Consider the following 27037-nt stretch of genomic DNA (forward strand, 5'->3'; position numbering starts at 1 on the left):
TGGATTCCGTGAGCTCCTCTGTAGCTAAGCGATTAGCGTATGCGCCTTTGGTGTAGGAGACCCGGATTCGATTCCTGGCGGGAGCTCATGTGGTTCGGATTCCACGTTAATCAATAGGTTCCGTCTCATATAGCCTAAGTGCTGAAAGGGATGTTAAGCTCAAAATCAAATCAACTCACGATTGGGTTCCGTGGCAAATAAGTCAGGAATGCGAAGAAGTTCTTAACCGCAGTTGCACCGCCCGATCATCAAGAAAGGTCTTTCCTCCCAAGAATTTCTCGAGATACCACTGAAAGAATATGGTGGGTAAGGGAGGATTTCGTAATGCAATTTATGGAGAGTCTGCAACGAGCTTTGCGCGACATGTGGGCGAACAATGTCGTGCAACATGAGGACTTCGTGTCTGCTGTCGATTGCTGGATGCTTGCGTTTTTCATTTCATGGAGTTCACCACTATAACCATCTGCATTTTTTTTTCACCTCGCCTGAGAAAAACATCGATACAGGCAACAACACCTTCTGTGGGTAGAGATAAAACAGTGATGAATGGTGATTACGATCCAACCATTGTCCTAATCGTTTACGGTTTGTCATAGCACATCCTATTAAAGTGGAAGTCTGAAGCAGGAAACGTTTCCAGGTGTTCCTTACACCCAAAGAACTGCACACCAGCAGACTGTGATTCTTTTTGGCCAGTGTCAACTCACGTGGTACCCGTGAACCCAACATTTTCACCTTAATGATTACACGAAGCCGCTGAACGACAGTGGTATGATATATGTCTAACTCATCTGCAACAGCATGAACATATTTTTCGATGGTCTGCTTCCACGGTGTTTTTGAAAAGCTCATCCGAAGATGATGTAGACCAGTGCCCGCGGTGATTATTTTACAGTGCTGTATCACCATAACGAGACTAGATAAACCTAGCCCAAATGCATTGTTAATGCTGGCTCCTCGGCTTACTTTGCGAAATATTCCACTTTTAATTTGTAAAGGAAAATCACTCTAAATTGTGTGTTCTCTATGGTTCAGCTTCATATTTCTGTTCAACAACATATTGGCTCCTGATTGAGTATCCCAGCTTATTTGCTGAACATTTACAGAGTTCGTGACATTAGACGCATTACCTTATTGCATTCCGGTGTTGTGCAGCTGAAGTAAATTATTGACCAAACGCCAAAATATGGACATTTCATTCACACCAACCTAATGACTTTTCCTTCACAATTTGGTCCGAAATATAAAGGTAAACCTTGTACTATCTCTGGAAGGTGGAAATGTAGTTTATATATATATATATATACGTTGTGTAAGGATGCTCAAGCCAGATTTGATAGTGATCTTTATGTTAATTCGGATGTTTACTTGGTCGGATTGAATAATATATATATAATAAACTGCTAGGCGGATTTGAACCAATGATTTTATGATTACGAACTGTTATACTGTAGTTTATAATCCTGTCTTGTTGCCAATAAATGTGTGTGTGATTAAGTTTTCTGTGTTTTCTTGTTATAGAGGGAATGTGGACATCGAAGTTTACAGCTGAATCCATCCAAGCCCGTCAACGGCGCTTGGCCGAGACGGCTAGTCCATTGCATAAAAAGAAGAAAATAATTACCAAAGGATCTCCAACTGGCCAGTCTAAAGAGATTGTCAAGGTGAAAGAAGAAGTAGTTGCAAAAGAGGAAATTAAAATTAAGGTAGAAAAAGATCCCGAAAACCATGTTCGTGATGTTTTCATTAAGAAAGAAAATTCGCCTGGAAGACAGTATATTAACAGTACAGCATCGCCTGTCGAGAACCCCCCAAAACAACATACCACAAATATTTCAAATTCAACAGCACCCAGGCACTGTGTTACAAGTAGTAAACCCCCGAAAACAGCAGGAGTGGTACCAAAATTGAAAGTATTAAACGGAGAGGAGCATCATAACAAACGTATTTTCGTCCATGAGATGAGTCAGCTTGAGGAGAGAGCAGTATTCAACGTTAGCCATGAGGAAGTGGTGTCTTCTGAAGCTGCTTCTTTAGACCATAATTACAGTTCCTCGGGAAGCGACATGACCGTATCGCCTTCGAAAGTTGTTTGTGAGGCAGAGGAGGAGGGGGACTTACAACAAGCAAATGAACAAGATGAAATAGACAACCTGAGAAAAGCGTTGACTAAAGTGCCTACCGATGGAGACCAAACAACGGAAACTGAATTGAACAAGTTTATGGTCTCGGAAATTTTACATGACATGGTAAGTGGAATTTGTACTTATACTAATATTTATATTTTTAAAATAAATAAATAAATAAAAATAACTAGAACAGCATACCTTGGCGAAAAAGGTGTAAACTTTTAAGATTTATTGTTTTAAGACAGTAATAATGGATTGAACTTCATTGTCTACAAGTGTAATAATTCCAATATGATAAAATTATGTATTACTGTCCAAAATGCCCAATACGGTTTCTTTTGAATAGTTTCGATGAATACAGTTTCTTAGTGTTTTGTTTAAATTTGAGAAAAGTTTTCAGTACATCTCCTACAGATTGAATTAAGATGTTTTCTAAACCTGTACTGCATGAGCAGTATACATCTGGTGTTGTCTTGAAGCAGAATTGATCAAGACTGTGAGATATGTGCGTAGTTTGCGTCACAGTGCTTGCGGCAAATGGTGACTCAGGTACGAGACATTTACAGTAAAACCTGGTGGCACTTGATGTAAGAGGAGAATGCCTTCGTTTCATGACATTATCATTGCTTTAACGTTTGCTGGCTTTTGTTTGTCCTTTTGGATCGAGGGGATGCCGAGTGGCGGCATTCATTGGTCTGGCGTTTTAGTTCTTGTTCGTAAGGGATCTCTGCCATGTTCTGTCAATGACAGTAATGCAGTGCAGAAAATCAACTGCGCGTAACGTTCAAGGTGTAATCGTATACATTCCCATGAGCACCCGTTAAAACATGTGTACATTAGCCATTTCACTACACGTCCATCACCGATCATTTTCGAGCAGTGTTCGCAGTGCTTCCACATGATGTTGATCCATAACATTCAAATACGATCCCCACTTGTTCTTTGTCTGCTGGCTGGCGCCCCGTCCCAAATCCCGCAGCACATCTTACAACAATCTGATAAGGCAGAATACTGTCACCACACACTTCACGTAATTCTTTTTGAATCTGACATTTCGTGCTGTCCTGTAACAGGAGGACCCCTTTGCGATTCAGAAGTGCTGGCTCCAGAGATTTCAGTTTTTCTTGAACACTGCTCAACTGCTAACAGTACATAGTTGCATTTCGACATCTTGCCACCTGAAATCCGGTAAAAGCACACTGTTTTGCATGGGTAAGCATTGTTTAGGGTGGTATGTCAGATTCCTCACTTTAACAGCATTCACTAATAAACACCGTAATACGGGGACACGAATACATCGACACGAGCGATATACTGTCCAAAAACACACTGCGTTCGTTGTTTGTCTCCTGGATAAACGACAATCGAATCACAATAGTGTTGTCATTTGAATCTAAATGACCCTCATAGCTCTGGAACTCTATGACGAACAATGGTTAAAAGAAAATTGAGAACAGTGTCTTGCTTATAAAGATGAGGGAGAACAGGCCATAGACCAAATAGTCGAACAATATTTCATTACAGGAGAAATCAGGGGCTTGCAAGAAGTTGTTTACATGGAAGAAAATTAAAACTCATGGCCCGAAATTATTGGCAGAAGGATATATACGTGTGTATACCTATTTGAGACTGGATGACTCACGTGAAAGTAGGCTACAATTTTAACATGGATTACAAATATGATTATCTTTTTTAAGACTCAATGCATGTGTCCGTTAGAGATGCCTAGGTTCTGCTATCATCCATGATGTCCTGTTGAATGCCTTCGCTAGTTCTAGATTTTTACATAACCTAAAAGGCTTTCTTTGTTGCACCTTTATTTGTTATTGGACTCTAGTATAGCAATTTAGTTAATTAAGAATAAGCCATATATGATAATAATAATTGTATTAATTACTAATTATTATTCATTGTATTAATTATGAAATTGCTCAGTATAACATAAGTAGATAATTTAAGCTTGCTCCTCTCTTCTTTCTCTTTTGTGAGATGTCATATTTGATTTGAATGTATTATGTTATAGCATTATAATGCGTGTTTAGAGAGGCGTGTTAATATGTATTATATGTATAAGCAACAATTTTATCTTCTCGTTAATATATGATAAATTTCTGTATGATATTTGGTATGAATACAGAGAAATATAAATTTACATCAACCTTTAAGTTAACATTTTTACAGAGAAGAGTAAGTGATATATTGCACAAATTCTGTTGACAGTTTTGTAATATTCTCTCTGTTTTGTTTTTGGCTGCCTAAGGACCAAACGCACTGTCTGGAGAGAAGAGATAGACTGGTAAAATGGAATTTAGTTATAATTTGCATTTAATTGTTCCTTCTTTGTGCATGTAATGCTTATTTTACAGTTGCATTCATGGCACCGAGTTCCCGGTTCTCTATAAAATATTTGGTGTTAGCATCATAAGACCATAGAGTAGCGAATTCCAGTTTAGAAAGGCACGAATGTGCTAAAAGAAAATGAATTACTCAGAAACTATATACACTAATACCTAACGAAAAGACATCTGATCGGCTAGGACCGTTTGGGTTTTGAATCCAGGTAGTTGATTATTCGACTTGTGTTTTCATTTATAGGGCAGTTAAGAGTTTGCCAGAACAGAGCTCGAAAAGAAGGTAATATCTAACAGTGAAAGCACTATTTAAAATAATAATAATAATAATAATAATAATAATAATAATAATAATAATAATAATAATAATAATTAAATGTAGCAGAAGTGTTAATAAGTCAATGGTAAAAGTTTATTTGTTAATAAAATAAATAAATATCTTTCTTCTTTCTTTAGTGAAAGAATAAAGATTGTAAATCACAAAATATGAAAACTGTAATTAATAGACTTAAAAAGAAAAATAATTCTCGTGCTTGAGTTTTAAATCTTGAAATACAATTCCCAGAATAATTTAAGTATAAATTGCGCGATAATTTCTACAGAGGATTTAAATTCTACGTTAGGTTTTCAAAATTACTGAATAAATCCACCAACTTGAAAATTATTTTGCTTTTTATGTGACTTTGATCGTATTTGTTATTTTTAAGAAAAAACCTTGTGAAAACTCTTGTTCGAAAATACCTTTGATTATATTAGTGTTGTAGAACAAAAAGTCAACCACACCAATTCTTCATATGCACCTTATTAAACTATTAGTGTACACCAGAACTGTTTATAGTTAAATACTACTACTTCTAGTGATCGTACTTTTTGATATTGAGCAAAATTGAATCTAAACTGAACCTCTCAAGACATGATGGTACAAATAAATATTGAAATACGGTGGATTCTAATAGTCTTTTGTCAATTACGTGAATGTCCGCGATTTTATATTTTCTGTAGTCCAGTATCCTCTATGACCGATAAAAGGAAAAAAAAAAAAAAAAAGGATCTGAACTCGTCCATAATTAATCATACAGATCAGTTGATCAAGTTTTTCTCAGCCAAGAAAAGACGAATTTACAAGCGTGTGTGACCACGCAATGTACCAACACATTAAACATGTTAATTCCTTCTTTTTGGAATTCGTGCATATCATATTAAAAAACGTAAAGACGCAAACGGAAGTACAAAGTACTCGGAAAATAAATACTGATATAAGCCAATTAATGTAGTGCAGGCGAAGTAAAGATTTTAATATTATTCTTTTATATGTGTAATGTGTTAAGAGCTCATTTTTAAAATTATATATTTGTTTTTAAAGTAGACTGTTTAATAAAAATGAGCTCTTATAAAATTAGTTATAGTATTTATTTTTAAGCTTCATAGGATCAGTCTTGTCGAAAAAATTCAAAATGTATAGTCAAATTGTTAGATAATTTGTGGTTACTTTATATTTGTGATGTAGTGTTTGTTATCGTAATGCATGTTTTTCCATTATATCATTAGTAGAAGGCGGAAATTTATGAGAGTTTTGCATAATACTTTCTTTGCCGATGATTTAGTGAGAATTGACATTTGGCAGAATCGGAAGCTTTATTTAAAAAAAAAATAAATAAATAAATAAATAAAAAATTAAAGGGCATTTCCAGTGACTCCCTACTTTCTTAACTGGTGAGTACCAGGGTCGATATGGGTATGAGGAGAACTGGTAGGTTCTGTAGGTCACGAATACATTGATCTCGATGTCACAAAGTGAGGTGTGTTCGAACAGGAGTCGAAAGCACCGATCGACAGCCCCGACAGTGTTATAGTCACTTTACAGGTCACCGTGCGCCACTGGAGAGGCTTTCGGTGGAGATATATGAGTCTATCCTCGTCTCCTAAATCTGCTGCGTAATTCTGTGCCGCACATTACCCATGAAACTACAGAGATCCAAAAGCATTGACTGTTTACTTGTGGGGGCGCGTATCTCCGGTGTCCGACGGGCCCCTCGGGCAATGTGCGTATGGGGAGAACAGTAGACAAACTAGTTTCCGAATATGCAAATCCCAATGTCCCGTTTAAAGTTGTTCCAGTGCCACGGCCCAAAACAACTAGACACTGCTGATCGCTCTCGGCTTTTTCGACCCATGCGTGCGCTGAGCGTGGTATATATATATATAATATGTGCGTGTGTGTCAGGGAACAAATTGAACTGTGCCTCCCCCATAATACACTCCTAGCTACGAGCCTGCTGGGTATCACAAGCAAGCCCAAGAATGGGTTTCAACTGGAACCAAACCAAGCTCAGCTGACGCGTGGCTCGAAATAGCCGAGAGCAATCAGCAGTGAAACTGGTTTGAGCTCTGGCACTGAAACAACCTCAAAAGCGACATCGGGGTTTCCATATTCGGAAACTAGCGTGTCTGCCCGTTCTCCCAAACCCACATTGCCCGTGTAGCTCGTCGCTCACAGGAGATACGCGTCCCCACAAGTAGACAATCCATGCTTTTGGGCCGGTTGTCGTCACTTCTTGTGGCTGGATCTCTGTGGTTTCATGGGTAGTGTACGGCATACAATTATGCAGCAGAGCCAGGAGATGATGATATACCCAAAGATCTCTACCGGAAACCTCTCAAGTGGCACGGTGACCCGAGAAGTGACTACAACACTGTCGGGACCGTCGATTGGTTTTTCGACTCCTGTTCGAACACACCTCACTTTGTGACATCGAAACCAACGTATTCGTGATCTACAGAACCTACCGATTCTTTGCATACCCATATCGACCCTTGTACTCACCGGTCAAGAAAGTAGGGAGTCAGAAATGCATTGGGTGGAGTTGCCCTTTAAATGAAAATATATTCAGAGTGAGTGATGTTGCTGGAGTAATGACTTAGTTAATAGAAGTATATTTATTTCGCTTATCTTTTCTAAAATTAATAGTTACTTACGTAGATTGATGGACAACAACGTATTTTTTAAAACTATTTTATAGGAAGTTAGCATCATTAAGTACATAAGTAGTTTAAACGCATATCAATATCTTAAGCAGTAGAAGAAAAAATGGTATTTGGCAAAATGAGTAGTTTGAGAGGTTTTTCGGAAGTACGTTCATTTTTGTACGGAGTTGTAAGTATTTTTCTTTTCTTACTGTTAAATGGTTAAGCCGTTTTCAGCACCGAGGGTATATGGAACATAAATTTAGAGCTTAACTAGGAGTCCAAATCACTAGTCTCAAATCGGAAATCGTACTCTTCTTTCGCTGAAGCCCTATATACTAACCGTATAGGGAGCTCTGTCTTTTGCTTTTAACTCGTAATAGAGATTAAAATAAATTTTATATAAATATGTAATTTTCGTCTTATTATTTATATATACGTGGGAAAGTGGTGGTAATTTACTTGTTTAATGCGTAAAGTTACAACAGAAACTGGCTAGTACTTAAAGTAAAAGTCATCATGTTGAGCCGTCTGAGGTCACTTTTTAACCAGTTCTTCGATTTAACTCCGATGTCAGCTCTTGTCTTTCGAGGTGAAGAACTCTGCATTGCAACTTCCAGTTCCTCTTGGTTACTAAATCATCCCGAGTGCAGGAAGCGAGGTATGAATTGTAATATGTAATAATCCGAGGGTGCGAGAGGCGGACCATATGCTAGGTGCGGGATAAGTACAATTCCGTTAAGTTTCTGGACTTTATTCCGGGTCGTTCGAGAGGTATAGGGTTTTGCATTGTCCTACTGCAGAAGGACTCTCTTTCTGCTCACCAATACACAGTACTTTTGGTACACAATGCCATATATTTATTCTAACTCTTGGGAGTACAAGGTGGCATTGACGTTTCTACCGTCCGGAAGAAACTCGTTAGATCGAGTTATGCCTTGTTTTCTGAACGACCATGTTTGGTGACATGATCTACCACCTGGCCATTGTTTATCCACTGCTTATTCACGTTAACATTTGGAAAATTATTACTATAGTAGCACGTTATTCTCTTTAGGAAACTCGGATCACGCGTGTTTTCCGGTTTGTACACATCCAATCGCCTCTGTGCTTTAGATGGAGTAATGTCAGTTCATGAAGTATCATTCAGCAGCTCCAGGTCCTTTTGCCGAGGATCTGAAGAGGACTAACATAATGGACCGTGAGATACCGACCTCACCTGATAGCTTTCGAGTGCTTGTCGGATTTACCTCTATGATCTGGGGCACAATCTCGGAATCCACAGTTTTGAGTTTACCTGACCTTGGCTTTGTTGCTTCCGTGGCGGTATGGCCCAGCTCAATATCACGAAGCAAAAGTTCCCGGGTTAGATATCAGTTGTCTTACATCGTATTACGAATTTTCGAATATTCACGAAAATTCGTGATACCAGGTAAGACTGTTCTTTGAGTTATGTCTTGTGTATCTATCAGCAATTATTTCCGAATTAGACTTTATTTCATCTTCATCTTTGGATGTAGAAAGTCACGCACTGAACGCAACACTACACAACTTTGCAGGAGGTCAAAATTAAGCATATATTTATTGTTATTTGGAAATAACATTATAAAACTACATATGAAACGTTTTGTTCGATGAATTTCTGTCATTTGTTAGGCAACATAATCTCGTTACTATAAAATGTCTGTGGTTTGTAGTCAAAATATTGTGATACGTGATTTTCACAGGCCTGTTTTGAAACTAACTTGACAACATTCAAGAGTTCTGCAAAGTCCGAAACAAATGATAGTCTGACGGTGTCAATTCCAGGCTGTATGGTGGATGCATTAAAACCTCCCAGCCAAGTTCTCTCAATTTCTGACTGGTCGTTAAAGATGCATGGCGTCTGGAGATTCAGCGGTGTATACGACACGCTTTCTGTTAACAAGTTCCAGTCGTTTCTTTTGAATTGCTAGGAGCGCGATTCCAGTCCACCAAATAATGCACAGTGTAACTTTCCTGGACGTCAATGTGGGTTTTGCCACAGATTGTGGAGATTTTCCTCGCTTCAATCACGATTTCCTTCGTACATCATAGGTTATCCACTTTTCATCATTCGTGATCAACCGATTCAGAAATCGCTCGAGTTCGGTACGTTCCAGTAGAGATTCAGAATTAGAAGTTCGATCGAGTACATGTTTTTGAGTCAGATCATATGGCACCCAAACGTTGAGCTTCTTTCTATAGCCAACTTTCTCCAAACGGTTTATCACTGTTTGGTGATGGATGTTTCAGCCATTGGCGGTGTCATAACTGCCTATATGCCGGTTTTGCTTGACTTTTGCCAGAATATCATCCACTTTTGCTGTGATTGGTCACAGTGCAATAAGTATCTTGTACATTGAAATTTCCAGAACGAAAGCGACTGAGTCATCTCTTGACTGTTGCTGTTAGTAACTTACATTGCCTATAAAGAGCACAATTTTTTCACTGGTCTGCGCAGCATTTCCACCTTCATTAAAAAAAAAAAAAAAAAAAAGGCTTAATACCTTTTGTCTGATTCTAAGAATTCTAACACTTTTTACACATATCAGCTTCAACTGTCAGTTGTTGAATGACGTTAGGCTTGACTCGCTACAACACATATACCCTGAGATTTGGGACACTAACGCCATCTCTTGAGCAAAAGGTCCAATACTTTTTAGACTACCTGATTGATAAATATAGTTTGTATATTGGATACAGTTGTGTATTTTAAATGAAAACCGTTCTGAGAAAAATAGAGAAAATACGACATGGAAACCCTCATTGTTGGTCAAGTACCTAGCTCATATTTGGTGTACGAGGTTCCGGGTTCGGTTCGTGGTGAAATAGCATCGAACGTACTATAAAATTTCAGATCTCACGTTAAACTGTAGTTTCGTCCTCGTGCTGCTGACAAGGCACGTAAGTATAAATAAAACAATCGGTCATTGACATCAGAAAAAGAGATGTGTCTAGTTGGGCATCAGCTTTTGTGGAAAAATACGAATTATTAGTTTCATATCTTCTTATAATGTTTATATGTTAGTTAAATACTCTTACTTTTATGAATATTAATAATAGTACTTTTGGTTATTATTTCAGATCATGGTGTGTGTTGTAGAAAATGAAAAGCTGCATTTAAAACAGTTGCCTTCTGTTGGAAGTGAGGTGGATGTGAAAGCGACTGACTCTATCGTTTGCAGAATAATGAAATCAGGTATGTTATCTGATCTTAAATATATTCCAAAAATCGTTACTAGAAACGTAAGGAAAAATAAGTTTTCTCCAAGTAGGAGTGGTATTGGCTTGTGCGGTTGGCAAATAAGACATTAATTTTAATATATATTGTTTTATACAGGAATTTATCTAAACACAAAGCAAATATAAATAGGGGCTGATTAGGATGGGTAATGGAATTAGCTCAGATCGCCTTGAAAACATGTCATGAATAAACACTGCTGAAAATGCATTTAAGAGTATCCATTAGGAATTCACGTATCAAGTCAAAAGTTGTATCATGATAATAGTGATAGGTAGTGCTAACCCAATGTGACACACGTGGGGGATGCTTAACATGTTATACTAGGTGTTCAAAAATGTTGTGGCATAGTATCACATGATCGATGTTAATTTTTAACGCAGCTGAGCGATAGTTGTTGCTACAGTCCGGCTTGTGATCAGACTCCGTACACCCTTCTCACGCAGGGAATAAGTCCGGAAGCAAGTAGGCCAGGGTAGAATCGGTATACCGAATTAACCACGCCAGGTTACCCAATAGCATGGGGATGCATGTTATTCTGCTGGAAGATAGGGTCCCACATAGTGTCGAGATAAGATAGAAGGCAGAATTGACGTCGCCACGAATGAACGACGCATTAATCATATTCCCGTAGACGAAAACCATAAGCTAGTGTGATCCTCTCTTCCTTAATACCAGACTTATGAGTGCCGTTCACGTGTAATGAGTGGAAACACACATTGAATCTGCATGTCTATAAATACGAAACATCTCACTATGTTCGAGACATAAATGACTCTCATCGCTACATACCACGCCGTTCATTCTTCTCATTACTTCAGTCTCTTCCGATCGTACCGAAGACGCCCTCGTTGATGAGCAGGCGAGAAGAACGCGGGAACGTAGGCTTGATTCCAATAGTCGATTGTTTAGTGTTCATGCGGTCACATGGGAGACCATGGTGGTTGCGTTGTTTGCACTAGTCGTCATAATGCTATCACTAAGAATGGCCTGAATGATCCTAGTGTCCAGACACTTTCTGATGCATCACGATGAGATGAGGAGTTGTGTCATCATGGATCCGATGGACCACTCTCATATCACGACCCATGCGAGCGATAATTCCTCGGAACCTGTACTCTCAGCCACTATACGGCCATACTCGAAATGATTTGATATCAAAATAGTCGTTTTCTGGTGTCGTCCTTACATTGTAGACACAAACAATGATTCACATACAGCAGATTTTCACATATAATACTCTTCATATTGTCTGACGACCTTCAAACAGCTAGCAGATTGCGTGATTCTATATTGTAAAACTCTGTCCCATATAGGTTGTAGATAGAGCGCGTTAATAAAAAGTGTGTCCGGAATCGACTCCCACTACCAGTTTTTATTATAAAATTTACTAAAAACAGTATTTTACAAAAAATAGTACAAAGATAATTTCTCTGTGCTTGTAAGGTTAGATATAGGTAGTCTTTGACCGAGAGGTCGCAGACAGGATATCCACAAAGCCCCGTAGCAGGCTAGGCAGAGTGGCGTTAGGGTTCCTCAATGCCCCGTGACAAGCAGTGAGAAGGTTAGGTGGTCACAGAGCCCCGAAGCAAGCTAATCGACTGAGGTTGGGATTCCCGACTAAGCCGCGAAGCAGGCTAGGCCAGGAGAAAGGAAAAGTCAGGAGTCCCGAAGCAGACTAGAGGCTTGGGGTTAGGTTACTCCTAATGTTCCGAACCAAACAATAGGAGAGACACCATTGAACTGGTACTGATCCGCTGTTGGCTGCCGAATTTATAGATCCCCAGACGACGGTGGCGCTGCTGCTCCGATGTCGTCGTCTTCGTGGGAGGAGCCAGAAGTCCGTCGTCTGCAAGTTGTAGTGGATCCACGTGGTGTGTAGTATCCTCTCGTAAAATCATGTGGTTATGTTTATAAACATAAACGTAAAGAGTTGTTTGTACATAATACCACGTGGGACATTACACCCGCTGGCTTGTATAAAAAAATTAGCCGAAGGGTTATTTTTCTTTTTGTGGGGGTGGCGACACTAAGGGATCACACACAAAAATCACTAAAAGTACTGATAACACTATAGACACTTTAAAAAAATCACTTTTCGAAGCACTATTAAGGCAGTGGAAGAAAGCATTAAACAGTTATTCCCTAAACACGGGTAGGATCTGTGCATTTTACATGTCACTTCATTTCCCTCGAGGAAGGGCTGTTTTAAGCTTTGATGTTAGTTTGTTAATATATGTATATTAGCTCACTAATGATGAGGGGTGTTGAAGTCTGTGGAATAGTTTGTCCGTTAGAAGTATGTATACTATTAAATGTGTCTATTTGAATTGGTGGAGATTATCTAGACGGGGTCGTTTGGATGTTTTTGGTTTCGAGCGGAGACGGCGATATAGTAGGTATAAGATAAAAAGAGTTGCGAATACTAAAAAAGTTGCGATTATCACTGGAATATGAAGATGATTTATATTGGAAAGTTCGAAATGCGAACGGCGTGATTTCTTGGTCACTCTGTATAAGGTGTAATATTTCTAAAATATTTGCCCTAAACATTCATATTTAAATAAAAGAATCCAATTTTTAAATGCCAATGATGATGATAATGATGTACTTGAATTCCTGGACATCCTGTATAAAGTAACTGTGATCATGATTTTTGGAACATCCTGTGTAATGTTTATGTAGCATAATGTCGGTGACAATATGTAGTACATAGTAAAACAAAGAAAAAAATAATCGAGGAAATGAAGAATTATAGGTTACTGGCCTTTCTATAGATCATTTGCCTTTTTAAATACGGAAGTGCAATCTCAGCATTCTTTCATTCAGTAAAGAATAATGAATCAGCTTTTTGTAAATAACAGAGAATAGGAAGTGTTTGTATCGCAAAGAAAAGTTATTTATACAACTGAATGCTTGTCTTCATGTTTCTTCTTATGAATGGTGAGTACTGTTTTCTTTTTTTAAAGTAAAAAGTGATAATGATTAAAATGTTAAAATGTCAGATCCTCTCGTGTATATTTCGTCTTGTCCCCCGCCGTCTTTTTTTTTTTTTTTTTTTTTTTTTCGTTCGTTTAAATGTCTTCGCTCGTATATTAAAAAGTAGCTAATTATCCTGATGCAGAGTTTCATCTAAGTTTCCATGATACGGCTTAATTCTGTCCACAGAAATTTCCTGTATGGGTTTACGATATGAATCGGGAAATTGACTCTATAAAGGTTAGCATTAATTCTGTCGTCGTATCGTCACTGTACCAACAAATTTAGAGGAGAATGTTTCTGGTACTCCAGTCTGAAGTTTATGCCACATAACTTCTAAACTAATTAACGTAGAAGGATCATCATTTCTTTATTATACTTCTAACATTATAGGCAATGTAACAAGTTATTATCACTTTTCTACGAGTAAGCATTTTTGCATGACTTTAGGATAAAGTGAAAAATTGGGATCTGTATTAGGGAACATATTCTTTACATTGCCTCATAGAACTTAACAGAGTAGAAATATGAAAAAAAGTGCTAGAATAAAAGTTGTTGGAAATTTCATAAGCTTTAAAACGATGTATATATTGTCAGTATACACAATGTAAGAGATGCGCAATGAAGCTTCAAATGTCATCGGACTGCGCACAATTTCTTTAGAAAGATAAGAATGAATCACTTAACATGAAGAAAAAGATATTTAGTGATTTGAGACGGCTTTTCATTGCAATTTCCGGTATGTATCAACAGGTTTGGAAGTCTAGCTATTGTAATAAATAGTTCGTGAACAGTGGCGTCGGCAGGGGGTGTGCAAGAACCCTGAAAGTAGACTTTCGCACTATCTTTCTGTATGTAGGTCTATGTGTCCATAGAAATTAGTGTTTGAGATAAACGTTACAAAAACAAGATGAAATCTATTGAAATATGTTTTACTGGTGTTGTTATCCCGCAAAAATTCCAGTTGCGAGTTTCCCGCCTTTTTGAATAAATAGCCCTAGTCCAGTGGAATTACAACAAAAATCGATTATACTTGATCTTTTTTTAAAAAAGATTAAACCTGTTAGAATATGTTATATCTATTGATATTATACTAAAAAGTCCCAAAACTCTAGTTGTTGGTTTCCCGCCATTTTAAATAAGCAGAACAACATCTTGAAATTTCTCCCAGCACGTAGTTTTTGCCTTATGGCTCCTACGCCAATGAACTTAAAAACATCATTCTTTCTTTATTAGACTTCTAATATTATAAGTTATATAATAAGTGATCACTTTCTCCGCACTGCGTTACCAAAAGTTCAGTGTACCTTAAACAACTTGAAAATATCTATTAGTGCTTGAAAATATAAATTTAGGAAAAAATAAAAATAGTGATTTAAACAAGGCATTAATTATTAAAAATAAAGGAAAACATACTTACCGGAATTATTTGAGATGCATTTTGTATCCGATTTACAGCAAATACCATCATCTCCTGTTTCAAGATTTTCACTATTTCACTATAAGTACTAGCTTTTATAATTGTGCTTAGATTCTCCTTGCCACCTATTAAACTGCTAAACTTAAAAGTATTGTAGTTATAAAAAGGAAGACAATATGCACTGATCACCTGTTGAATTATAGACACCTACCTAATAGCGTGTAACACTGCCTTTCGCTTTGATAACGGCGGATACCCGCTGCGGCATGGACTCCACGAGGTGCCGGAATTGTTGTTGTGGAATTCAATCCATATCTGCTGCAAAGTCTCTTACGGCGCTTGCAGGTTAGTTTGGAAGAGGGTCCATAGCCGAAGGCGTCGTTTCATGGCGTCCCAGATGTGTTAAGTCGGATTGAGGTCCGATGACCGTGTTGCCAGATGAGAGGAGTGCTCATCAAACCAATTTGCTGCAATCCTAGAGCGGTGGGCTGGTGCATTGTCCTGCTGCACGATGAGGTCACCACCTGGATGTAGTAGCCGAGCAAATGACTTGGCATGGTCGTCCAGAATGTCGAAGTAGCGTTTACCTGTGAGGGACTGTGTTACAGGTATTAGAGGACCCATTTCAGTACACGTAAACATGCCCCAGATGAGAATACCACCACCACCGGCCTGCACAGTTCCCTGCTGTCACAATGGATCCATTTCCTCTTGCGGTTGGCGACGCACCCTTACCGGTTCATCGGCATGTACCAATGTGAAACTATCCAGGCAACCTTTTTCCACATTTCCACTTCCAGAAGCAGTGTTCCTTTGCCCATGCTAGACGTTGTTTCCTGTGTTTTGCTGTTAGAAGGGATACTCGCGTGGGTCGATGGCTTCTGTACCCCATAGCGAGCAGGTGGTTGCGAATTGTGTCTGCTGACACGGCGTTGTTGTCTTGCATTGAACCTCTTTGCGATTTGACGCACTGTGGCCTGTCTATCGGCTGTTACGATGCCGGCCACTCGGCGTCTACCCCTGTCGTCGACACGTCCCTGACCGTGGCAGTTTGCCCGTGTGGGTGCAGTTTTACCGGAAGCCAGGTACTCACGATACACCCTTGACACAGTTGTCTTTGAATATCCGAGTGCCGCAGTCACTTCCGAAATTGAGCCACTCAGTCTTCTGGCCCCTACGATTTGAGCATGGTCAAGTGCACTCAGGTCCTTCGTCCTGCCCATCACACACTGCACTGACACGGATACCGAGAGAGGAAGTACACGCCAGCAGTACCCTCGCGATGCATTTCATTCACATGCACTGGTGGAGCCTCTGCAAGGCGGTTTCTGTAACTGTCCTGCTGTCTCTTAATTCAATTGCTGATCAGTGTATATGGTGCCGTAAAAAGCCTTGCAATGATAAATGAACTTAAACAAAAATTCTAAATATACGAGTGAACTTTGAGACTTACTTTTCTCGATTGGATTTTGAATGTCCACAGTTTTCGTTAACTTCCTTCTCAAAGAAGTTTGTTTTGGTGACAGCTTCATCATCACTTCTTCATCTGCATCTTCAATTAAAATAATGCTATTACAACATCCGTGTCCACTACTCTGCCCACAAAATGATATACAATCTACTTCTCTTCTATTGCACCCACAATTCTTTCCGGAGTTAGCCTGGCAGTTACATGCTGTAAACTTTAATACATCCTCTAGAGCAGGTTGTTCAAATCTTGTTACAGGAAGAAGGCAATCACGACAAATTCTCCAGCCCCATTCAGTTGGAGTCATCTCTTAATTTTTCCACTGCTGAACTTGATGGAACACATGGAGGCTATGGTAATTTGCAGCAGCTGTTGTTGGAGATAGTACTGCTAAGTTTAGAGTGTCACTAATGCGTTGTTTAGATACAACCTTTTTGTACATGCAGAATCTTGTACAGTCCAGATTTTCTTTCTTTGCACATGTTTACTCGTATAACGTTAAGAACATGTTTTCTCAAGCAGCTGGCACATCATCAGCAGATGATGTTGGGTTGTTGAAAACATCCATTTCTCGATGCAGTTCTTCATTTTTCCCAGTATTTTGTATGCAACTTTCTTCCTTTTACTATATGGAGCAGAAGTATCACAACCAGCGAAGGCATGCAGAAATAAAATGCAGTTCAATATATCTCCCAATGCTCTCTGAAGTTTGGTACTGCTGTATATCTTATGTGGTGGCTTTGATCCATGAATAAACATGTAAGTCTCAACTATTGCGAACATCAGAACCAAAATATCTTAATCTTCTCCCACTATTACTGACGAGCCAGATGTTGCAAGATTTGTTGCGATTAACACAAATAATGTGTCAGCATCTCCAGGTAATTGATGTACTTTACAACCAGATTTCTCAGAGATATTTCGTCAGAAGTGATATCAATTCGGATTTGTTCTTTATGTTAGAAAGAAATTCCTGTTGAGATAAACGAATAACGTGGATGTTATCCTCAAAGATTACGCGTATTCATGGTTTCTTTGTTCATGTCCAATGTTTTATATCCTTTACGCTAGGTCCACCATCATAACCATTAAATACAATACCTTAATTACCATATTTCAATAGATTTCATCTTGTTTTGGAAACGTTTATCTCAAACACTAATTTCTATGGACACATAGGCCTACATACAGAAAGATAGTGCGAAAGTCTACTTTCAGGGTTCTTGCACACCCCCTGCCGACGCCACTGTTCACGAACTATTTATTACAATAGCTGGACTTCCAAACCTGTTGATACATACCGGAAATTGCAATGAAAAGCCATCTCAAATCACTAAATATCTTTTTCTTCATGTTAAGTGATTCATTCTTATGTTTCTACAGAAATTGTGCGCAGTCCGATGACATTTGAAGCTTCATTGCGCATCTCTTACATTGTGTATACTGACAATACATACATCGTTTTAAAGCTTATGAAATTTCCAACAACTTTTATTCGAGCACCTTTTTTCATATTTCTACTCTGTTAAGTTCTATGAGGCAATGTAAAGAATATGTTCCCTAATACAGATCCCAATTTTTCATTTTATCCTAAAGTCATGCAAAAATGCTTACTCGTAGAAAATTGATAATAGCTTGTTACATTGCATATAATGTTAGAAGTATAATAAAGGAAGAATGATCCTTCTACGTTAGCTAGTTTAGAAGTTATGTGGCATAAACTAAGTGCATGTGAGAAATCCAAGATGGCAGACTATTTATTCAAAATGGCGGAAAACCCGCAACTGGATTTTTTTGGATTTCCTGGACGTTAATGAGGAAGAGATCACGAACAAATTCCAGAAGGTCCCATCTTTTGATTCTAAATGTCTAGGTTTGGCCCGTTTTTGATGTAATTTGACTGGACTAAATTGGTTTTGTACTTTCAATTGCAATACCAAATCAAGGGCCACGTCCTGAAGATACATGGGTAGGAGTTCCTTCTTTTTCTCAGCATTCCAAGAATGTAATAGCGCAAGGTGTTCAAATAACATAAAAAAAAAAAAAAACTATCAGGATCTTCAGTAACGTGTCCAGAGTACTTAGTAAGGTAAGGGTTTATTATAAGAAGGACGGGAATTCTGTTCCATCTTTGCACTGTCTCTCGGAAAAGTGTTTTTCCCTGATCTGGTATAAGGTATACACTATCCGAGTCACTAAGTTCACAGATAAGAAAATCACATACCTATGAATTATAAAAAAGTTCACTGCCGGTTAATAAAAATACTGTCTGGTAGGGGAGTATTCAGTAAAATACTGAGCCGTTCGAAGCCTCGACCATGTAAAACTCTGTCCCATATAGGCTGTAGGTAGAGCGTGTTAATAAAAAGAGTTTCTGGAATCGACTCCCACTATCGGGCTTTATTATAAAATTCACTAAAAACGGTATTTTACAAAAAAATACTACAAAGATAATTTCTCTATGCTTGTATGGTTAGATATAGGTAGTCTTTGACCGAGAGGTCGCAGACAGGATATCCACAAAGCCCGTAGCAGGCTAGGCAGAGTGGCGTTAAGGTTCCCCATTGCTCCGTGACAAGTAGTAGGGAGGTTAGGTGGTCACAGAGCCCCGAAGCAGCTAATCGACTGAGGTTGGGATTTCCGACTAAGCCCCGAAGCAGGCTAGGCCAGGAGAAAGGAAAGACCAGGAGTCCCGAAACAGACTAGAGGCTTTGGGTTAGGTTACTCTTAATGTTCCGATGCAAACCATAGGAGGGGCACCAGTAAACTGGTACAGATCGGCTGTCGGCTGCCGAATTTATAGATCCCCAGACGGCGGTGGCGCTGCTGCTCCGATGTCGTCGTCTGCTTCGTGGGAGGAGCCAGAAGTCCGTCGCCTACAAGTTGTAGTGGATCCGCGTGGTGTGTAGTATCCTCTCGTAAAACCATGTGATGGTGTTTATAAACATAAGCGTAAAATGTTGTTTGTACACAATACGACGTGCGATATTACCATATACTCTACGATCAGCATGCTTCTTATAGATACACATCCTATGTTGCGAATTTTGTTGTAATTGGACGAAGTATACGACAAATGTTTCCACTCATCGTACATGCTGTTCTTAAATATATTTGCGTCAATGCATATATTAGGCCAAGCATACAGAATTAACCGTTTCACCTTGGTCGTTCTAGCTGGACGAAATAGCTTCGTGACTTAAACGTAGTGTCTTTCCTATCCACGTTGCAAAAGTGTATTTTCTGTAATTTATGGATTTTGCATCTAAAAATTAAAAAGGGTTTTCTAATTAAAATGCTTCAATTAGAAAAATTGTAGAATATCCTTGGGCAGGTCAGAAATAGAGCACTCAAATCACAAGCGTAGTTTACATGTTCAGGTATTTTCATGATGTGTATCCTTTATTGTGGATACGCAATGTGCGTAATCTTTTTCTTGTGTATTGTTGTTTTCGCTTACTGAACATACTGTTAGTTATTTTATCAGCCGTTTACTGTATATTGATCATAATTAAATCTAATTAGTTGTAAAAAATCATTGTCACAAACCATTGTACTCCGTTAATTTCTTTTTCTTAATCTCTCTGTTTTTGGCACTATCACTTAATGTTCGTTCAATCATAGTGAAATCTGTTACTGATGATAATTCTTGTACAGATTTGATGCTTGTCTAATTTGGAACAAAACAATGTTTATATCTTTTTGTAAATTGTGTTTATTCTGCAGAAGACTTACCTGTGGTGAGGGACAACAGAAGGATCGAAAGAGAGGTAACAGAGGAGGTAATGAGAGAGATGAACTACGAAAAGAACATCGAAAGAGATGAATATCGACAAAAGAAGAAACCAAAAGGGAAAGCGAAATTTATCGGGCAGTCCAAAGCAGAGAAGGTAAGATATTGTTATAGTAGATGAATAAGTCATACAGTTTTCTGTCCTTATATACTGACTTTGATACGTTTTAAACTTTTTCCTCTAAAATATTCCGCAGCGCAGTTAAGAAACTTTACTAATAACCTCTTCACATCAAACTAAGACGTAACTTCTGTCTTCTGTTTGAAGCGAAATGTTTTAATTTCAATTAGTGATACATCGCGAAGAACACGTACTTATAAGTGGAATAACCCTAAATTAGTCTTCGAAGACAATAGCAAGATGTAAACTTCGGATGACCGTGTTTTCGTTGTAATGGTATGGGAGGTGCGAGTTATTGTGTTTTAATTAGGACTTGCTGGGATTGCGGTAAAGATTCCTCTCCAACGTTCTGTTTTCACATCTACAGATACTTGTCAATTTAATTGAAATGCTTAGGATTGGAAACGTCAAATGTCTATGTTGATACTGATCAGGCGGAAGCCACAGCGCGAGGCTTTTGGTGATTGTGAGTAAGAGCAAATTTTGTATTACGTGAGGAGCAGTATAAGAATAGTAATATGCAGTGTAAACTGAGCAGATGGTGATAGCAAATGGTTTACTTCTCTGATTTCCAAAGAGAGTAAGTTGTTAGCGCTTGGTTATGTGGTGCACGAGCGAAATCGCTGAAAGACATCATAACGCTTTTAGAATGACACCAATAGTCCAGCGAACATTTAACATAGACCGCTGACGATTGGAAACGTTGATATGGTTAGATGAGTCATCTTTCACCTTATTTTAAACCACGGGCCGTGTAGCGGATGTCCAAAGAACCGTTTGATCTCCAAGTGTTTCCGCACAACGTTTAACATGACTCTGTAATGATAATGGCCAATATCCTGGTTTAAGTGAGTCCTGTGCTGACCCTTACGGTTGCATCACTACCAGTGATTATGTCGCCATTTTAGGAAACCATATGCATTCTGTGATCCAAACGTTGTCTTTGGGCAATGACGCCATATTTCAAGATAATAATGCGGCCATTCACGTAGCTGGTGATGTTGGCGATGTGGTTTGAGAGACATCGGGATGAAGTTAAACAACTCTTATGCCACCCATTCCCCGGAACATAATTGAACATCTGTGGTCCGTTTTGGAGAGAGGAATCAGTCACAGATCTCCACCTTCATCCTCTTTTACGGAACTAAGTGATACAAGTCAAACGGAATGGTGTAATATTCCTCTTCCTACTATTCATGACCTCTATGACTCAGTTGAAGATCGCATTGAGCTGTTCTTTGGGCTACGGCAAAAAGTTGTTCAAGGTCCCCCTATCTCCTTTAGAATTCACAGTTCCCAGAACCTCATCGTATAAGCCTAGGATGTAAGAAGAATATGTACACAAAATTTTAAGGTTCTGCGCCTTACAATTTGGGAGATCTGGCGAACGGCAAAAAAGCATTCAAGCGCCCTCACATCCCCCTTTAGGATACGAATTTCGCTAAACCCCATCTCATTTACAGCCTAGGGTGCACGGGAAACATTTTCACAAAATTTCAAGGTTCTGTGCGCAGTAGTTTCGAAGGCCTGTTGGTGAGAATCAGTGACTCAAGTCAATGGATTTTGTATATTACAACCTTATTTAATAGATAATATAGCACATTCATGTTCAACAGCATCACTATCCATTTTGAAATATGGGTAGGCAGCAAACACAGCGGAGCGACAAGTGTTTCCTATTAGGAATTCCAGCACTACTCATAGAGTGAGAAGTTCTTGTATTATAAATAGATTATTTTTTGAGTTCATTTGTGGAAATAATTAAATTAAGGAGAATGAAAATGGGAACAATTTCACCCGAAATCTCGTTACTTCCATCATTCTTTTGTTTCATTTGAGTTCTTTAAAGCGCTATTTAGATTACTCGTTCAGTGGGTGTTTTTATTTATTTATTTATTTGAAATAAACTTACACACTGTCGCCTGTTACTAAACATGTGACTACATCATAGGGTGAAAAGTATAAGGTGAGAAAGTTGAGAGCTGAATTGTAATTCTGACCCTGAGACAGAGTTCTTATGTAAAAATATTTATATAAGTGGAGGTATTATTATTAAGTTCATTATTTACATAAGTATATTAGTTATAAATTATACATTAATATTTTGCAAGAAAGAAAGTTCAGTAAGCTTATGTGAAATTCAGTGACCCCAAAAATGAATTTTGTAAAATTGTAGTATGGATATCATAGAAGATTTCTGTATTGTTAATTTTGAGTAAATTCAAGGAGGCATAACACGAGGGTCACTGTAAAAGTTTGCAATTGGACAACTATGAATCTCTTGAGGGAACTTCTTTTATACATGTTCAAACAAGTTGTCTTCAGGAACAATGCACTACATAGCCTCCCTTTCCATATTCTGAGGTGCTGTTGATTAATTGCGTTACTTCCATTTCAGTTTCGTCTTCCAAGTGAAATTATCACTCTTTCAAATGTGTTTTAATGTTTAAAAAATGTCAAATGGGCTGATCAGTTCTTTTCACATTATTAACTTGTTTGCCTTGGTATAAGAAAAGGCATTAGCATGATGGAAGAATAAACATCAACATTTAAAAATGCAAGAACTTATGGTAAACATATTGTTGTGTACCAGTTAGCCACAACAGTCTACTGCTTTTAGAGCCTAATAGCTGTGATTAGACCAATGCTTCGGAAGAATAGGCACAGCATACAAAACTTTTTGATTGTGTACTGCTCTTTCACAATGGTTTATGTTGGGTCGTCATGAGTCAAAACATTGCGTTTCCTGACACGGTGGGCAGCCATAAAAGTTCCATTACCAGTTACAATCTTCGAAACAGTGTGGTCGGTTCAGTGTATCTAAGGTATCATTTTCGCAAACAGGTTCGATTGTCTTTGATTTTTGGAAATCGGACAATTGAAGGAATGCCCATCATGGGACCATCTTTTTCATTGTCAATTCTTCATATAAAATTGCGTATTCTGACGAGGATTCAAAATCTAAGGCTTCTTATATCATTTGTAGGTACATTTGGGAACTTAAAAAGCAATACGTTGCAGAGTCACATTGTCCGGCGTTGTTACACAACGGGTTTTTTTTCACGGTCGTGCAGCTTTGTACCACCTAAATACTGCTGCGTGCACAGGAGCTTCATCGTGGAAGTTAACATCAACTGTTCATTGCAGTCTTTGTTACTCAAAACAACACGGAAATCTTAGAAAATCATAACTCGAAGTGCTTATGACAATTCGATCCCAAAACTGAAAGAGTCTGCACTTTGGGTGGCTGGCTCGTGCAAAATAACGGGATTGTGACTGGATTCTTTCTTGTATGCAGTATAAAAGGATGCTTACCAGTCACAAAAGAGATTGAGGAAAAATAGTACTTCATACATTTTTCGTATTGCGAAATTTACAGAATGGCCTTTGTTTAAAGCATTTAATGGATTCATCCTCTGAGAACCAGATAGCTTCATTGTACGTTTAACAAATTGAATCAGCAAGTTTTTAAAGTTGAAACCACTTTCCAATTTCAGTTTTAATTGAATTACTGTGTAGTTCCTAAATATGATAATGCCATTAAACTAACTTTCCAATCAGGCTGAGTTGTCGTATATAAGCCTTTGCCGTAATTTATGTACAATACAACTGTGTGTATTATATATCTTAATATTCATTATTTCTTTGCAGGAAATGGCAATTCAATTAATCGAGTCCATAAAGAGCAAAGTGACTAACTTGGAGTCATTGGAATGTCATATTTGCAACCCACCGCGTACATTTACCGCACCAACCACACTTATAAGTCATTATAGAAGTCATGCAGGTAAGTAAATGTGTACATACAATGACATCAGAAATAACGTGTATCTCGTTTTAGTTAGGTTAATAATAGCACAAAATAACTGAAGTAAAACGCGCGTTATTGATGACAGTTAAGTAAGTAGAGTAACTAGTTGGTAGACATGAAAAAAAAAAAAAGTTTAAGCAGCATGGTTATTTGTTGCACTTATAAAATTACTTTCTTATGTGAACACTTGATCTCATTGTATTCATCTCTGTCTCACTCTAATGCTCACATTCTTTCATCGATTTTAGTCATATCACTGATACAGTATGTACTTGAGAAGCATTTTTTTAAAATACATTTTCTATTAACAGGTTCAGCTTCTCTTATAATTCTCTCTTTTCTTCTTGTTCTTTTTATCATGTTCTTGAGTTCTCAAGTTTCCTTCTACTTTTATTTCTCTTATACAAGAATGATATTCTTGCATTGTCTGTTTCCTTCAGCCTGAAGGGCACAAACTTAAAACATTAAAATCATTACATTTCCATTGTTAAGTAAGCTGCTTGAAGAAATGTTTTATAAATGAACTTAAAAGATATTCATCTTGCCCTTTATATTTTGTTACGGATTTATTAATTAAAAATACTAAACATTGCATTTTCGATGACTTCTGTTAGCATTGTCAAGACATGGGTAAAGAAAAAAGGGGTTTGGTGAGAATACGATGCATAGGAATTAATTTCATAGATGATTAATGTATCTACATTAGTAAACACTAGCTTCTATCAAGACCGTTTTTACCACATGGTTAGTGTACTCACTTTCGGCGCGGATGACCCAGGTTCGATTCTTTGTGGAAGCTCATATTAAGCTATAGACCCAGTCTCATATCCTTAGTGCTAAAAGGAACGTTAAATGTCAAATTAACCAGAAATCCCTTGTGGCTGTAAGGTTAGCTACGTGCGTTTTGGCGCGGGAGAGTTGTGTTCGATTCCCGATGGAAAATCGTGTGGTTCAGATCCTATGGTAAGCTGTAGGTCCAGGTATCATGTAGCCTCGATGTGAACGGGACGCTAACAGGACATAGAAGAGCCAATTTAAGTTTTTTTTCATTTCATCTCATTTCAATTATTTTTTTTTTTTTAAATATTAATAGCTCATGTAAAACAATACATCTAGAGATAGCAACACATTTGACGCAAAAGATTTTCAGTAGTGAAGTAGCAAAGAGTATATTAAAATTAACTGTTCCGGTATAATTTCTTAAGTATGAGCTTACGGAAGTCATACATAATGTAGTAGGAGCTCTTAGCAAAATATATATGGTTTTGAAGTGAAGCGTTTCATAACATTTATATAGGGTGTAGTACAAAGAATCGCTTAAAAGTATGCTAACGCTTCATTTCCAATATTGTTCTAATTAGCGTGCTATGTTCACAGGAAAATTACGGAAAAACTGTAAAGTCATTCTGAATCAGGTGCATTTTTAAACATAATATTGATAGGTTTAAAACTATTTTCTTTAAAGTAATTGAGCATACATACTTCTGACTAATTGATGCTTGTTTCAGGAATAAAACCATATGAATGTCGGATCTGCAGAGCAGTATTCACGAGGCAGCATAGTTTGAACTACCATATGTTGATCCACTCAAACCAAACAAGATTTACGTGTTCAGATTGTGGGCGGAAGTTCCGTCATCCATCCCATTTCAAAGAACACCAGCGCAGACACACTGGGGAATCGCCTTATGAGTGTTCAGATTGTATGCTGAGGTATGTATAATTTTTTTGTAGCATTGTGCTAGTGAACTTGCCTCACATAAAGAGTAAAATATATTTTATGAGAAATTCGTAGAATTAAACAAAGAACTGTGGATTATGATTTTTATTATGAAATAATCCAGATTAATAGGTAAAATGAAATCCACCCTTTAATTTTAGCAGTTAATGACAAGTAAAAAGAGTTTTAAAAAGTGAGATAGGATTAAACATAAAAATAATTGCGAACAAAAATTGTTTTTAAAAAAAAATTTAAAAAAGACAATATTTAATAAAAACTGCAAGAAACTGAAAAAGTTTTATGGCGGAGAGAAAATGAAGTGTTGTTAATTAATGCTAGGAAATCAAAGATAGTGAAGTTTTTTTTTCTTTCTTTCTTTTTTGTGGAGTTGGAAGCATTACGTTTTACTTATATATTGCACTAAGTTACCTGCATTTCTTAAGGAATCTCACTTTGAAATCTTTAAAACTTTCGTTTAATTCCTGATAACATTTCGTCTATTTGCAATATTTTTTCCTCAAAAACCTAGGGTAAGAGTTAAAAGCAGATTAGTAAGGTAAAAAATCTTATCTTATACAGTGTAACTGGAGTGGCATGTCTTCAGTTTGTCATATAAAGAAAGTTGGGAATATCTGAAGAAACATATAATCATGTTTTCGTCCTTCATTTGATTCTTTCTTTTTAAAAACAAAGTCAATCACAAGAGCAATCAGGATTTAAAAGAAACTCAAACTACCTGGACCCATGTAGGTTTATATATATATAAATATATATTCCTTCAAATTTTCAAAACGCCTATGGCTAAAATGTTATTTATAATATAAATTATAAATAACATTTATAATTATATGAAGGTAATATCATTGTCATAACTTTTTCAGGTTGAAGGTGATAACAATCTGCAGATTTAACCATGCGGCTTTTGCATGTTCATGCTGTGTTGAGCTTGGTTTTGTGTGTGTGTGTGTGTGTGTGTGTGTGTGTATGTGTGAGTGAGTGTGTGAGTGTGTGAGTGAGTG

General features: G+C 37.7%; 1 protein-coding gene across 3 annotated transcripts in view; it reads left to right on the top strand.

Annotated features, from left to right (window-relative positions):
• Positions 1-27037, top strand: part of LOC145664123 (uncharacterized) — a 54912-nt gene that overhangs the window by 19518 nt on the left and 8357 nt on the right. For 2 of the 3 annotated variants that reach the window (XM_081730494.1, XM_081730496.1), the window contains exons 4-9: positions 1522-2249; positions 4390-4425; positions 10550-10664; positions 20300-20463; positions 24139-24274; positions 25807-26011. In XM_081730494.1, the coding sequence (XP_081586620.1) occupies positions 1522-2249; positions 4390-4425; positions 10550-10664; positions 20300-20463; positions 24139-24274; positions 25807-26011 (1384 nt within the window). The remainder of the gene's footprint in view (positions 1-1521; positions 2250-4389; positions 4426-10549; positions 10665-20299; positions 20464-24138; positions 24275-25806; positions 26012-27037) is intronic. The other variant, XM_081730495.1, reaches the window with a different exon arrangement.

The sequence above is a fragment of the Thermobia domestica genome, chromosome 11 (assembly GCF_964235325.1).
Source record: "Thermobia domestica chromosome 11, izTheDome1.hap1.1, whole genome shotgun sequence".
NCBI classification, from domain to species: domain Eukaryota; kingdom Metazoa; phylum Arthropoda; class Insecta; order Zygentoma; family Lepismatidae; genus Thermobia; species Thermobia domestica.